Source organism: Postia placenta, assembly GCF_002117355.1.
Source record: "Postia placenta MAD-698-R-SB12 unplaced genomic scaffold POSPLAscaffold_12, whole genome shotgun sequence".
NCBI classification, from domain to species: domain Eukaryota; kingdom Fungi; phylum Basidiomycota; class Agaricomycetes; order Polyporales; family Adustoporiaceae; genus Rhodonia; species Rhodonia placenta.
The window spans coordinates 346349-359068 of record NW_020169843.1 but is presented as its reverse complement, the minus strand read 5'-3'; the positions used below and the strand labels follow the sequence as shown (position 1 = coordinate 359068).

General features: G+C 52.8%; 7 protein-coding genes across 7 annotated transcripts; 5 read left to right on the top strand and 2 right to left on the bottom strand.

Annotated features, from left to right (window-relative positions):
- Positions 1-147: 147 nt before the first annotated feature.
- On the top strand, positions 148-2217 carry POSPLADRAFT_1048638 (hypothetical protein; the record flags this gene model as incomplete). The annotated part of the gene is made up of 13 exons (XM_024479561.1): positions 148-321; positions 385-562; positions 619-676; positions 732-898; positions 956-1103; positions 1157-1280; positions 1338-1394; positions 1448-1564; positions 1617-1692; positions 1749-1815; positions 1864-1959; positions 2017-2094; positions 2148-2217. 13 exons carry the CDS (start codon positions 148-150, stop codon positions 2215-2217), a joined length of 1410 nt encoding a protein of 469 aa, XP_024336095.1.
- Positions 2218-2558: 341 nt separating this feature from the next.
- POSPLADRAFT_1067133 (hypothetical protein) lies at positions 2559-4896 on the top strand. The gene is made up of 9 exons (XM_024482145.1): positions 2559-2769; positions 2827-3053; positions 3118-3144; positions 3193-3319; positions 3369-3439; positions 3506-3778; positions 3829-3898; positions 3958-4206; positions 4262-4896. Exons 1-9 carry the CDS (start codon positions 2710-2712, stop codon positions 4763-4765), a joined length of 1608 nt encoding a protein of 535 aa, XP_024336094.1. The 5' UTR covers positions 2559-2709; the 3' UTR covers positions 4766-4896.
- A 235-nt stretch (positions 4897-5131) lies between these two features.
- POSPLADRAFT_1121264 (hypothetical protein) lies at positions 5132-5513 on the top strand (the record flags this gene model as incomplete). Its single annotated transcript, XM_024483517.1, has 2 exons — positions 5132-5371; positions 5436-5513. Coding segments are annotated over 2 exons (318 nt in total), but the record flags the coding sequence as incomplete, so codon positions are not given.
- A 1062-nt stretch (positions 5514-6575) lies between these two features.
- On the bottom strand, positions 6576-7545 carry POSPLADRAFT_1048635 (hypothetical protein; the record flags this gene model as incomplete). Its single annotated transcript, XM_024479560.1, is given in 8 exon segments — positions 6576-6591; positions 6635-6663; positions 6683-6773; positions 6831-7015; positions 7067-7162; positions 7215-7271; positions 7318-7378; positions 7430-7545. 8 exon segments carry the CDS (start codon positions 7543-7545, stop codon positions 6576-6578), a joined length of 651 nt encoding a protein of 216 aa, XP_024336092.1.
- Positions 7546-8088: 543 nt separating this feature from the next.
- On the top strand, positions 8089-10011 carry POSPLADRAFT_1150523 (hypothetical protein; the record flags this gene model as incomplete). The annotated part of the gene is made up of 7 exons (XM_024486425.1): positions 8089-8687; positions 8740-8833; positions 8896-8955; positions 9017-9251; positions 9307-9404; positions 9456-9524; positions 9589-10011. 7 exons carry the CDS (start codon positions 8089-8091, stop codon positions 10009-10011), a joined length of 1578 nt encoding a protein of 525 aa, XP_024336091.1.
- A 797-nt stretch (positions 10012-10808) lies between these two features.
- Positions 10809-11769, top strand: POSPLADRAFT_1150880 (hypothetical protein; the record flags this gene model as incomplete). The annotated part of the gene is made up of 5 exons (XM_024486469.1): positions 10809-11102; positions 11180-11303; positions 11356-11375; positions 11430-11495; positions 11554-11769. 5 exons carry the CDS (start codon positions 10809-10811, stop codon positions 11767-11769), a joined length of 720 nt encoding a protein of 239 aa, XP_024336090.1.
- A 67-nt stretch (positions 11770-11836) lies between these two features.
- POSPLADRAFT_1172552 (hypothetical protein) lies at positions 11837-12676 on the bottom strand. Its single transcript, XM_024488187.1, has 5 exons — positions 12605-12676; positions 12436-12548; positions 12322-12374; positions 12073-12258; positions 11837-12018 (listed from the first exon to the last, which is right to left on the bottom strand). Exons 1-5 carry the CDS (start codon positions 12650-12652, stop codon positions 11948-11950), a joined length of 471 nt encoding a protein of 156 aa, XP_024336089.1. The 5' UTR covers positions 12653-12676; the 3' UTR covers positions 11837-11947.
- Positions 12677-12720: the final 44 nt, after the last annotated feature.

Sequence of the window (12720 nt, the reverse complement as noted above, 5' to 3'; positions counted from 1 at the left end):
GGAGGATGTGCCCAAGCTTGAGTCCAGAGTCCCTGTGCAGTCTGAGCTAGCAGCTGTGCTAGCCAAAGAGAAGCCAGGTACGCCGCAGACAACGCTGTCCATGGTGCTGAAGTTAACCTCGCTTCTGCAGATCCATGGTCACGGAGCATGATCAGGCTCTATCTTATCGTCTTCGTCGCGTACCTATGTTCGGCGACGAATGGTTTCGATTCGAATACCTTCGGTGGCGCCTCCGCGATGACCAGTTTCCAAACCTATTTCTCCGTCCACGGCGGTTCGAAGCAGGGCCTGCTCGCCGCTTCCTACGTTATTGGCAATATGGTACGGAACTAGCTTGCCGTCAGACGCCTTCTGTCCCATCTTACATGTGCCCGGAACATGCAGGTGGGATCGCTTGGTGCTGGGCAAATCTCCGACAAATGGGGTCGCCGATACGGCATGGGCATTGGGTCCTTCATTTGCCTCGTTGGTGCGATCTTCCAAGCGGCGGCCCAAAGTGTCGACTACCTCATTGCTGGTCGTGTCGTGCTGGGCCTGGGTGCGGTCATTGCACAGACAGCCGGTAATTGTTAATTCCTGCCGCCCGAGGCTCCTGCTCTCATGTTGCCCGTTTTATAGGCCCGGCATATGTGGTGGAGATGTCGCATCCAGCATACCGCGGTGTAATGACTGGCGCGTAAGTATGAACTATGTCCAGAATCACTGCCGTGCTGATCGCGGCTACGGGACAGCTACCAAGCAAACTTCTTCCTCGGGACGATCATCTCAACATGGATTGAGTTTGGGCTGTCATATGTTCCCGGCAACCCGGACATCCAATGGCGACTGCCCATGGGCCTACAAGCCCTGCCATCCGTGCTAGTGTTGTCGTTTATCTGGTTCATCCCTGAGACGCCGCGTGAGTAAGAGCTTGTTGTCAATGCGTCCCGTTCTGACGCGTCTTGCGTACTTCCAGGCTGGTACATGGGCCAAGGAAATGACGAAAAAGCACGCGAAGTGCTGGCACGATATCATAGCGACGGCGACGTCGACAGCCATATCGTGCAGCTACAGATGAGGGAGATGAAGGAGGTCATCGAGGTGGAGAGCGGAACGGACAAGCGGTATTTAAGCTCTTGTACATACTGGTCTAACGAGGAAGCTGACGCCGAAACAGGTGGTGGGATATCCGTGGTCTTATCCGCACCCGATCCGACCGCCACCGCTTCTTCTTGGTGACCTGCATTGCCTTCTTCGGGCAGTGGGACCTCCCTCCTACCAGCTACTACTTCCCACTCATGGTACGTGGAGCGTAGTTGTTATTCCGATCTATGCATGCTGATGCCTCGCTCAAACAGGTAGAAGCTGCCGGAGTGACCAACGAACATATGGTCCTCATGCTGAATGCTCTTCAGGTAACTTTATCTGAGTTCACTTGTATGAGGTCCAATTTCAAATCTTCAATCAGACACCGATCATGATGATCTCCGCACTCTCTGGCCTGCGTTTCATAGAGAAATGGGGTAGACGACCAACATTGATGTTAAGTTCCACCGGTATGGCAATATCTGTTATCGTTATTACCGTAAGTCATGGTCAATCTGTACACAAATCGACCTTACCTGACAGCAACATAGGTATGCACCGCACTGACCCCTACACATACGAGTGCGGGGTCAGTTGGCATCGCCTTCCTTTACATCTTCCTGGTCGGTGAGTAGCGTCGTCTGGCAGGCGTATCTCCATCATCTAATCCATCTCTGACCCAGTCTTCTCGTTCGTGTGGACCCCAATGCAATCCCTCTACCCCGTGGAGGTCTTGTCATACAATAACCGGTATGCTTCCCTCGAGACCGTCGATGAACCATGCTAACGTGACGACAGTGCGAAAGGCCTGGCGGTGATGAATCTCTTCGTCAATGCTTGTGGTCTCTTCAACACATATCTTCCACCCGTTGCTATCGCCAACGTTGGATGGAGGTAAGTGCTTCTGTAATACTTATTATGCGGAAATGGTTTGAAGCCATGCTGGCACAGGTTCTATCTGTTCTACGCATGCTGGGACGCGCTAGGCATTGTTGTAATTTACTTTACATTCGTGGAGACTAAAGGACGGTAAGTAATAACGGAGCCAGTTGACCAAACATACTCTCATCTATGACTCACAGGAATCTCGAGGAGATCGACGGAATCTTCCAATCCGACCATCCTGTCAAGACATCGCTCTCGAAGGAGTAACGCTGGATCTTCTTCTTTCTCCTGCCCTTCTGCGTGTATCTCCTATTGTACGATAGCCTCCCAGACATATTCATAGTAAATAGTAGCGTAGTGTTGTGTACGACTCGAAGTCGCCGATTGCCATTGACAATGCTTTATGCGTCGTGTTGTCTACGAATGAGGACTTTCCATTTCGGTACCACGCAAGACGTTGGCCAAGAAAGTCGAACTCGAGACGCCTGCAGTGGCTGAAATTGAGCAGACTCACGTCGCGTCGCGCGCGGTGACGTGGTGAATGATGTCACGTGGTCGTGACCCAAATTAAAGCGCGCGTATTTTGCCTGTTTCCTCAACTGTGACGTATTAATTTGTACGCGTCTGCTCCTGACCTGCAGCTACCTGCTGCAGGCTGTATGTTCTGCTAACATCAAAACAATCAGCTCTTGTACTTCATTTGTGCTCTATTACTACTCGCAATATCGGCCTGAAGTATCTTCTGGCACGAACTACAAAATGGACAACCTCTTTGACACCCTGGCCTCGGTCGCGGGTGCCTCAGTGGATCAAGTGAAGGTGAGACGCTCTATGCTTGGTCTTTGTCGTGCGCCGGCTTAAGCATCACCCCAATAGCTGATAACATGCCTCCTGGTGTCCTATCCGCTGGGTAGCGTTTTCATTCGAGTCCCTGTCTCGAGGCCAGATCTACGGCATCTCTTTAACTTTGCTGTGACCTCTTTCTTCTTGCTTGCCATCATGGACATGTGGTCTGCATATGTGCAGCTCCTCACGGATATACTCTTGACGTACTACGTCGCTCAAAATGTCAAGACCGCCCGAATGCCATGGATTGTGTTCGGGTCAGTCTGCGTATGGATTGTGATCGCGTCGTTTATGTACTAACATTATCACCGTGGTCCTAAGTATTACCATGGGTCATCTGACAGTCAAGTAAGTCTTCTGCGTTGGAATGATACGGCTAGTACTCATAGATTCTAGTCATTTAATACGCCACTTGTTCGCCCTGAGCTACGAGACATTCGAAATTACGGGCCCGCAGATGGTGCTTACTATGAAACTCACGACATTCGCATGGAACGTTCTAGATGGCCGGAGGCCCGCAGAGGTAGACATGTACAGACATGTATGGAGAACAGTGCTCATCTTGAGAACAGGATCTCGATAAATGGCAAACAGAAAAACGCGTAGTCGAGTACCCTTCTCTACTTGCTTTCGTTGGCTACGGGTAAGTTTGTCACGCTCGTGTGCAGCTGCCTTGACAACATCTTCACCAGTAATGTCCTCGCTGCAGCTTCTACTTTCCCGGGTTCCTTGTCGGCCCATCCCTCGAATACACAGATTATGACAACTTGATCCATGGCACCATGTTCATGCCACTCAAGGCCGACGAACTGAACCTAGGGAGGAAACGCCGTAAACTCATCCCCAAGGGCAGGAAGCGCGTGGCATACAGGCGAATGATGCTTGGCCTCATGTTCTTGGGTCTCTACGTCTTCTTCAGCGGATCGTTCAGCTTTGCTGTGACTATTCAAGCGTGGTTCGCCCAGAAGAGCATTCTGTATCGGTGAGCTCTTCAGTCCAATTAAGAGTGTATGGATCTGAGCGCATGTCTAGAATTGCTTACTTACAGATCTGTGGATTTTTTGAAAGAACCAAGTACTATGCCGTGTGGGCATTGGCCGAGGCATGTTCCCGATCATGCTGTTAATTATCTTGACATTCTAACGGACTCTCCCTGAACAGGGTGCATGTATCCTCACTGGCCTAGGTTTCACTGGCATGACTGCATCGGGTCTATCGCGCTGGGATGGTGCTGCCAACGTGGACATCATGAACATTGAGTTCGCTCCGAACTTCAAAATTCTCCTTGATTCTTGGAATATCAAGACAAACGTCTGGCTCAGAGAATGCATTTACAAACGGGTGACCCCGAAGGGCAAGAAACCGGGATTCAGAAGCAGCATGCTCACGTTCACAACGAGTGCATTCTGGGTGAGTGCATTCTGGAGCCTGGCAGCGAACATGCCCGTAACTGACGTGCCTGCAGCATGGCGTCGCCGGCGGCTACTACTTGACGTTCCTCTTTGGTGGGTTCGTGCAAACAGCGCAGCGCATGTGCCGACGGCACCTACGTCCGCTCTTCCTCCCCTCGACATACGTCGCAGAGCGACATGCCCCTCCGCCTCCGCAGACGCTGCTCAAGCGCATGTACGATATCGTTGGAATCGCGTGCACAATCCTCATCCTGAACTACACCGTGCCACCATTCATGCTGCTAACTGTGCGCAATTCCCTGCTGACATGGTCGCGCTTGGCATGGTACGGGCACTGGGTGATCGGCGGTTCTTTGGTGTTCTTCTACGGCGGAGGCAGGAAACTGCTGAGGAACACGCAGGCTGCGAGGGTCGGAAAGGCTGAGGCACGGTCCGTGGAGGAGCCGGTTGATAGCGGCACGGTCAGCGATGGTGATGCACTCGTCCTACCGCCATACGACAGAGCGGCAAAGGAGCTGGAGAACCGAGAACTTCTGCCTGCTGTGAGCAATTCATAGACTGGGGGGCTACAAACGGACATCTATCGGTTTGTGGATATTGCAATGCGACATAATATCAATGCGTACAGCTACGCTCTACTGTGCTACATATGTATTCTTGAGGGTAATGCAACTAGCCCACACTCCAATGTATTCCCTACACACCGGGATCTTGAGTTTGCCACAACGCATGCGATCTTCGATTCAGATCGACGCGTCTTCGATCAAACGCACTCGTGCGGGCGCCTGTGCACTACTCCTTACATTTGCGTCTCACTACCCAGTCAGCATCCCTTGGGCCCACACTAAGCAACACTATAATACGTGCTTAAGGATTATCATCATACCTCAGCTATGTCACGACCAAACGCGGCGGACAACCTCCCTCCTACAGCCAGAGCCATCGCACTTCTGCTGGCCGCTGCCCCCACCGTCCAAGACGCGCAGCCCGGCGTCCTACATCAATTGCTGGAATTCTCTCACCGCTATGCCACGCAGGCACTCTCCGATGCGCTCATATACGCTGAACACGCGGGGCACTCGGGGAAGGTAGAGCTGGAGGACGTGACCCTCGCCGTGCAAGCACGGGTCGGCTGGGAGTTTGGTGGCAGGGTCCCGAAAGACGTGCGTCGTAAAGGCTTCGGCAGAGACGAGAGAATGACCTCAACGATGCTCATTTTAACTGTAGTACGTGCTCTCGCTTGCCACCCAGACCAACTCCGTCCCGCTGCCTCCTGTGCCGGAGGTCTTCGGAGTGCGCCTCCCTCCTCCCTCGGAATGTCTCACCTCTGTCGACTTCGACCTCGTGCCGAACAAGCCACCACCCAATGAGCCGCAGTACGACGAAATCGAGGAGGAAGAAGACGAAGACGACGAGGACGAGGACATGGAGCCCGCACCCATCCCAGCGCAGTTACAGCCACGGGCACAACCGCAGCCACAGCCACAGGCGCAACCACAACTGCAGGACACGTCCGCGCCGCCCATAGTGCCCATCGGCGCGTTGCAGACGCCGTCGGACGTGGACATGATGACACCGGGCGTCGCAGCGCCGGAGGAGGGCAGCGAGGCGGAGGAAGAGGACGGGCTGTTCGCGGGCGGGGACGAGGAAGAAGAGAGCGCGGACGAGCCGATGGAGGAGGTGCGTGCTACGAGCCCGTCTGCGGCAACTAACGGGGTGAAGCGGAAGCTTGTGGAGGAAGAGGACTACGATTGAGGCGGACGCCCGGTGGGCGAGAGACGGACTTGTGCTGACGTATCTATCCGGTGTATTGTATTGTACCAGTAATGCAGACTGACATAAGATAAGTTAACGCTGCTGCACGGAAATCTGACATGATGTGGCGGGTCATAACGAGACACACTGTACAGGACTGAGATCAGTCGAGAAGATGCAATTGTTGCACGAGCAAGGCGAGGATAATGGAGAGCAACGTCAGGAAAATGATGATCCAGAAACTCCAAGCTGCAATTACCCCCAATCAGTGATCCTCACGTAAGAATGCGATCGTGTAGACTCACAGATAGCACCAAGATTAGAGGGAACGGTCACGACGCGGACGGTGTTGTCTGCACTGCCTGAGACGAGTAGATTCGACGAGGTATTGAAACGAAGCGTGGTAGGTGGGAAGTCGTGTGCTTTCAGGATGGACAGGAGAGGCTAGAAGGAACAAGTCATGAGCGTATCGTAGCGGTTGGACGACACCATCATGCTCACCGCAAGTGTCTGTGCGTCCAGGATGCCGACCGTGTAATCCGACGAACCAAAGGCGAGCAACTTGCCACTTGGACTGCCGAATGGAGAAGTGCATCAGTAAGGCATGTCTGCTTAGGTGCGCTGAATGCTACGTACCTCGCATCGAAGCAGGTGAGCCCCTTGTCACTTACCTTGCGCACTCTCGTGACCTGCCACGTCTCTGTGTCCCATTTGCACACAAAGGCCCGTCGCGGAGATGACTTCGTGCGTGTGCGTGGTGGGACAGTATTCAAGACGGTGTACAAGACCTTCTCATCGTGCGGATGGTATCTGTACGTCATCATCAAAATACAGTGGATATGTGAGAGAAATTGGGTAAGTACTCACCGTGCTGCACGGAAGCTGCTCCCCGCGTCCTTGCCTGGGAGCGTTGGACGGTCTATGGTCTTCAGCAGCTCGAGTTTAGCAAGGGTGGATTCTTTCTTCTTCCCATAGGCCTTGGCCCTCTTCGCATCGGCATCCGAAGGGGGTAGGGCATACACCAAAAGATTCACGGTAGTAGCAACGACCAACTACAGAGACGTCAGGGTACAAGCTTACAGGTGGGGGAGAAGAGTACTAACAGTGGAGGAAGAGAATGTCGCGTCGTAGATCTCGCCTTTGTCTATATGTATAGGAGATGCAGCAAGGGAGAGAGAAGGGTAATGGAGGACTGAAAGCTGTCACAAGGGTTAGGCAGGGATCTCCCAGACCACATAGTATGCCACTCACATCATGAGTACCAGCCACGGCTAGCAGGCTCCCGGTCGGCGAGAAGACGGTCACTTTCTATTAGCGTGTCAGTCTGGGACACTGATTCAACGCGTAGGCATACCTGAAAGTCGTCTTCCGTGCTATCTAGCTCAAGTGTGCTCTGCGTGTTGGACGGGTAGATTCTACGTAATGCGTCGGGAGGAGAAAGACGGGCAAGAACGGGTAAGACGTACTTGTCTTCCTTGACGGTGTATACTCTGCAGTTCTCGTTCTTTCCGTCTTTCAGATTCTCTGCCGAGCTATTGACACCGCATGCGATGGCCTTCTGCGGATGTGCAGCCATGCTCATGGGTGCATCCTCGCCCTTCTCTAATTCGAGCTCATGTAGGAGTTCTAGGCTCTTATCACTGTCTACGCGGTACAGCCTCTAAATGCAATTTCAGCGCTAGGACTGTGCGCTCGAAGAGTTCCACACACAAGCTTGTTCTTGATGCCTGTCTTGGACTGGCCTCCGCCGCCACCAAGTACGAGCTCGTTTGCAGACAGAAACGCGGACGAGTAGACAGGAAATGCAGGGAGAGAATGCGGTGTGTGTTTCGTCCGCATCTCAGAACAGTGGACTTTGTTTCGTGAAGGTGAGTTAGTGAGGGTTGGGGAACAATATCGAACTGGAGAGAGGTTGTAGTGAGTGACACGGTACGCCCGTTGGAGGCGCGCCGATCGAGATCAATGTATTAGCACGTGCGTCCGTCGCGGTCTTGCAAGGGAGAAGTGGCAGTGGACGCTGGACAGAGTTCGCAGTCCGCATACCGCAGGATTCCACGATGTCCCCTCCCCTCTGAACGCGTGCGACGCCCTCAGCCGTCCCATTTTCTTGTTGTCTGGTACAACAATGTCGATATCACTCACCGGCGCCGCACCTTTCCTATCTCTCGACGATCCAGACACAGGTCCCGGCGAGCTTCCTAAGCTTCCCCACATCTCGCAGGCAACATTTGTCGGCATTCTAGTCGCAATATCCGGCAATGTTGTCATCTCGCTGGCTCTCAACTGCCAGAAACTCGCTCATAAACGGCTTGAGCGCGAGCGCGAACAGGAGCAGGAGCTTCAGAGCCAGTCTCCCACTACTCCTGGAGACAACGACTCACTAGCCACTCATCACGCACAACCTATACGCTCTCCGAGACATACTGTCACGATTTTGGAGACCGAACCCCTTCTAGATGTCCCCGATAGTCCAGCGTCGAGTACTTATGGCACTGATTCTCCTCCACATACTACCCATGCACGTCCCAGGAAAAAGCGACATGTGCTTTCACGGTTATTCTTGCGCAAGGACGACGATCATCCATACCGGGATGCAGACGCCTCTCACTTAGCTGTCACGCATGCCCTGCTACCTGTGGAAGTTGTTCCCACGCGACGCGACGTCCCGCCCAAGGCAGACAAACGTGATGCTAGTGAGGGAGACTATCTGAAATCGAAGTTGTGGTACGTGCGGAGAATGTCTATGGCGTTGTAGGTGTGTAGAGTGATCATCCAGGTGGCTCGGTTTCGTCCTCATGAACATAGGCGAATTGGGCAACTTCGTTTCCTATGCTTTCGCCCCGGCCTCTATCGTAGCGCCATTAGGTACAGTAAGTTGCGAGCTGTGTTTTACGACGCATACATACAGATAGCTCACGAACATCTTTTGTAGTTTGCCCTAATCGCAAACTGTATATTTGCTCCCCTCATGCTCAAAGAACGCTTCCGCAAGGTGGCTCTCTATGATTATGTAGTTTTCTGCGAGATGTTCACTCTCAATAATTCTACGACAGCGGGATTTTATTGGTATCCTTATTGCCATCCTCGGTGCTGTTACTGTCGTGTTGTCTTCAAACACATCCGATGTACGATTGGACGCTCCAGGCCTCATACATGCCGTCGCACAGCGTCCCTTCTTGATCTATACAGTCGTTTATATTGCAGGTGCTATCTTCTTGTCTCTGCTGTCTGAGCGAGAAGCTGGCAAAAGATGGGTCTATGTTGACGTCGGTCTATGTGCCCTCTTTGGTGAGAGGTGACTAACGTACTGCTCAAGCTTCTTGCTCATTCGTTTTCAATACAGGCGGTTTCACCGTACTGTCCACAAAAGCAATTTCGACGTTGCTAACGTTGAAGGGCCTGGGAGTCATCACTGAGTGGGTGACGTACCCAATTATCGCGGTCTGCGTTTTAGAACCATGACTATACCGTTTTCTGACATTTCACAACCAGGTCCTCCTTGGGACAGGTGTAGGCCAGATTCGCTACTTGAACCGTGCCTTAATGCGCTTTGATAGCAAAGTAAGCAATATGCGCATTACCTGACAATGATTGCGGGACCAGATTCTCACATGCACATACATAGATTGTCGTACCCACTCAATTCGTTCTGTTCAATCTCTCCGCCATCGTCGGTTCCGCCCTCCTCTACGGTGATTTCATCGAGGCGACGTTCCACCAGATCGTCACATTCTTGTACGGTTGCGCCGCGACCTTTGCGGGGGTTTTCATCATCGCGATGGCACCATCTCCAGGCTCCCCACAGCCTATAGACGACGAAAGCAGCACGGTCCGCGACGTCGAGTCTGAGGCCGGCGATACAGCAGGGCTCGCGTCGAACGCCAGCAGCCTGGGCCGTGCGAACCATGTCAGGCTCGTCGTTCCGGAGGATATCACAACGCCGTCTTCGTCTCCTGGACTGAGACCCAGACAAAGCATGGTCAGCATGTATGGTCTCTCGCCCGCACAGGTGAGGCTCTCTCCATCATGTTGGCAAGCACAGCGCTGATATCATGCCGGATAGCGTGTCCTCTTGCTCAGCCCAACATCTGGAGACAGTGATCTTGATCGCCGTCTGCCATCGACGCCCGAGTCCATGCGCCGGCTTCGGACTGTAAGTTGGGTGGGCGAGGAGGCTGCGCAGGGGCGGCGGCCCATCGCATCGCCTGCATTTGGCACGCGCGAGAGTAGCCGAATCCGCGCGCAAAGCACCACGACCAGCCGGAGCGTGAGCCGCAGTCCTTTCTGAGGGGCGGCGAACGTGTTTGCGGAGTGGGGAGAGAGTATGCGATCTGTTGTCTGAAGCTTGTGTAATTTATCACGACTCACAGCATGCTACTGCCTTGCCTCGATATCAATTAGTGTATTCTCGTACAATAGAGCGGACATTATTGTGAATGTGCCCTGCTTCTTGTGAGCGAGCACTGCTAGCGACTTTCGCGGTGCGTTCGACTGAAGTCACCGGCAATCTGGATCCTGTCTTATGGGCCTTCGCTTTCTCCTGCCATGCAGTTATCGTGTCTGGTGGCAATATCCGGCCGTGGTTCCCAACCAAACCGTCAAGCTAACAATGGAAGAACTCAATGTATCGTCGTAAGGATGGCTTGTGGACAAATCAAACACGTTCTTTGTCGCTGGTTGCCTCGTGTATTGTCTTCCAGTCTGGCTCTTCTCCGCATGTTGTGACAGATGTGCCTCACGTACTGTACAATATAGTCTGAGGCTCTCTTGTTCCATCATCACAACCACCCTGGCACGATCTACGGCTGATACTTTGAATCGAGAATTGCAAGAACACACTCGAGGATGTTCAACGGCTTCAACACACCCATACCCCCCAGCGACGCTGAGCTTGCCACCCAGACACTAAACGAAGAAGCCAGCTACCGCTTCTCCTTCTTCACAGCGAATGATGCCGTGACACTGGGCCTCTCTCTGCGAAAACGATTTCGTGCCTCATCGCGGCATGGGAAGGGAAAAGGACTTGTTATTTCTATTCAGACTATCGCAGGGCACACGCTATTTGCTTGTACGGTTGGAGACCTTGGGGGACTGTCCGGCGTCGGGGATGTCAGTCTCGATAGCTGGACCTGCATTGAGGTAAGTCTGGACTTCGAACGTATATGTTCCGGTCATTGCGTCATGCACTGGAACCCACGGGACCGCAACGATGGTAGGGAATGATTGCAGTCGTTCGACGGACGGGTCATTCAAGCTACTACGTGGAGAAAGGCATGGGTGCCATGGGCAAGACACCAAAACAGATAGGTATCCAAGGCGAATACCGAATTAATGGAGGAGGTAGGACATCATAGTTTAAATCTCTGCGACAATATTCATGCCTACATTCCAGCGTTTCCAATATGGCTGGAGGTAACCCGTTTTACGTCTCCGATGGCATGAAAAGGCTGAGAATGAGCTGACGAGAATGCTCCTTGTTGTCCAATTGCAATCGTCGCATGCTATTCGGGGTCGAGTGCGGACGACCACCATGTACGTGTCGACAATGAATCCATTTAGATGGGATGACCACTGATATTTCTGGCATAAGCTGGTTGTCGCCGCTGTCAGGGACTACTTGAAGAAAAGGAGAGAAAGTACTGATGCCCCGCTTATGTCGGGTTCAATACCGATGCCTGTGCCAGCAGCTCGAGAGAACACAATCCGAGAAAGCACCATCCGGGAAAGCACTGTGGGTCCTTACACTGAGCTTTCCGTCGTTGACACTAAAGGAGTCATCTTTATGATTGAAGGCTTGGCAAACTGAACCGTCTTCCAACGTATTGCGCATGCAAATTGGCTCGGAGTATAGGGAGAGATCCAGCTCAGAGTATAACGACGAGCGCGATCGCTAGGTCTGCTGCGTATATTAGGATGAGGGGTGTATTAGTATCTAAGACCTCAGCACTCCAACGGAAAGCATAATGTAAAGGTGGATTCTCGACCTAAGACTCGCTCTCCTCCTCCCGCGAAGACTCGCTCACGTCTCTCGGCGTCTTCAACACCCGAATAGTTTCTTAGAGTCGAATCAATTTTGTGTGCTGCGATGTATCCAGCGTCAAGGGCTTACCATGCCGTAAGAAGATTTGGCGTTGCCCCTGCGGGGTGTCGGGGTCTGCATTGGGGTCGGGCTCGCGAAGCTCGAAGTTGGCCTCGACAAACACTTGAGACCCCTTTTTCAACCTTTGCAGGTAGTTGTTGACACCAGGGTTGAAGGACAAAACTGTGTGCCATGTTGTCTTAGCCTCACCGCGTGCTGTCACAAAAATTATGGGCGTGAGTCTTTCTATGATGTTATAAACATGACGACAATACCCACAGCCGTCAGCGCTGGGTGTTGGTGGCGGGAAGTTCGTGGTTGCAACAGTATACCTTCAGTGATAATTTCCTGTCAGCCCATCGAAGCCGCTGCAATCTGACACGTGGAACGCACTGAACGTATTCTTTGTCGTTTTTCGTGGAGCGGAGCTCGGGATCTTTTCCCAGACGGCCTATGAGCATCAATTTTGCAACATCGGCAGAACGGGAAGGAGTGGTTGAGAAAGTCTGCAGATGGATAGTAGGTCAGATTCACCATGCGTGCCAATATATCAAAGACTCACGCGCGATGCGGAGCGCAAGGCAGAGGTACGTGCAGACAGAGAGAACATCCTTGCGAGTGGGAATAGGGGTGTGTCCGCTGGAGGTCGCTGTTGGTCTCAAGCCGGTCTGCCCTTTG

Excerpts from the sequence above, each read along its gene's own strand:
- POSPLADRAFT_1067133 (XM_024482145.1), top strand. The coding sequence starts at position 2,710 with ATGGACAACCTCTTTGACACCCTGGCCTCGGTCGCGGGTGCCTCAGTG. Across the intron at positions 3,145-3,192 it reads ATGGGTCATCTGACAGTCAA|TCATTTAATACGCCACTTGT; the intron begins GTAAGTCTTCTG and ends CATAGATTCTAG. Across the intron at positions 3,779-3,828 it reads CAGAAGAGCATTCTGTATCG|AATTGCTTACTTACAGATCT; the intron begins GTGAGCTCTTCA and ends GCGCATGTCTAG.
- POSPLADRAFT_1172552 (XM_024488187.1), bottom strand. The coding sequence starts at position 12,652 with ATGTTCTCTCTGTCTGCACGTACCTCTGCCTTGCGCTCCGCATCGCGC. Across the intron at positions 12,549-12,604 it reads CCTTGCGCTCCGCATCGCGC|ACTTTCTCAACCACTCCTTC; the intron begins GTGAGTCTTTGA and ends ATCCATCTGCAG. Across the intron at positions 12,259-12,321 it reads AACACCCAGCGCTGACGGCT|CACGCGGTGAGGCTAAGACA; the intron begins GTGGGTATTGTC and ends TTTTTGTGACAG.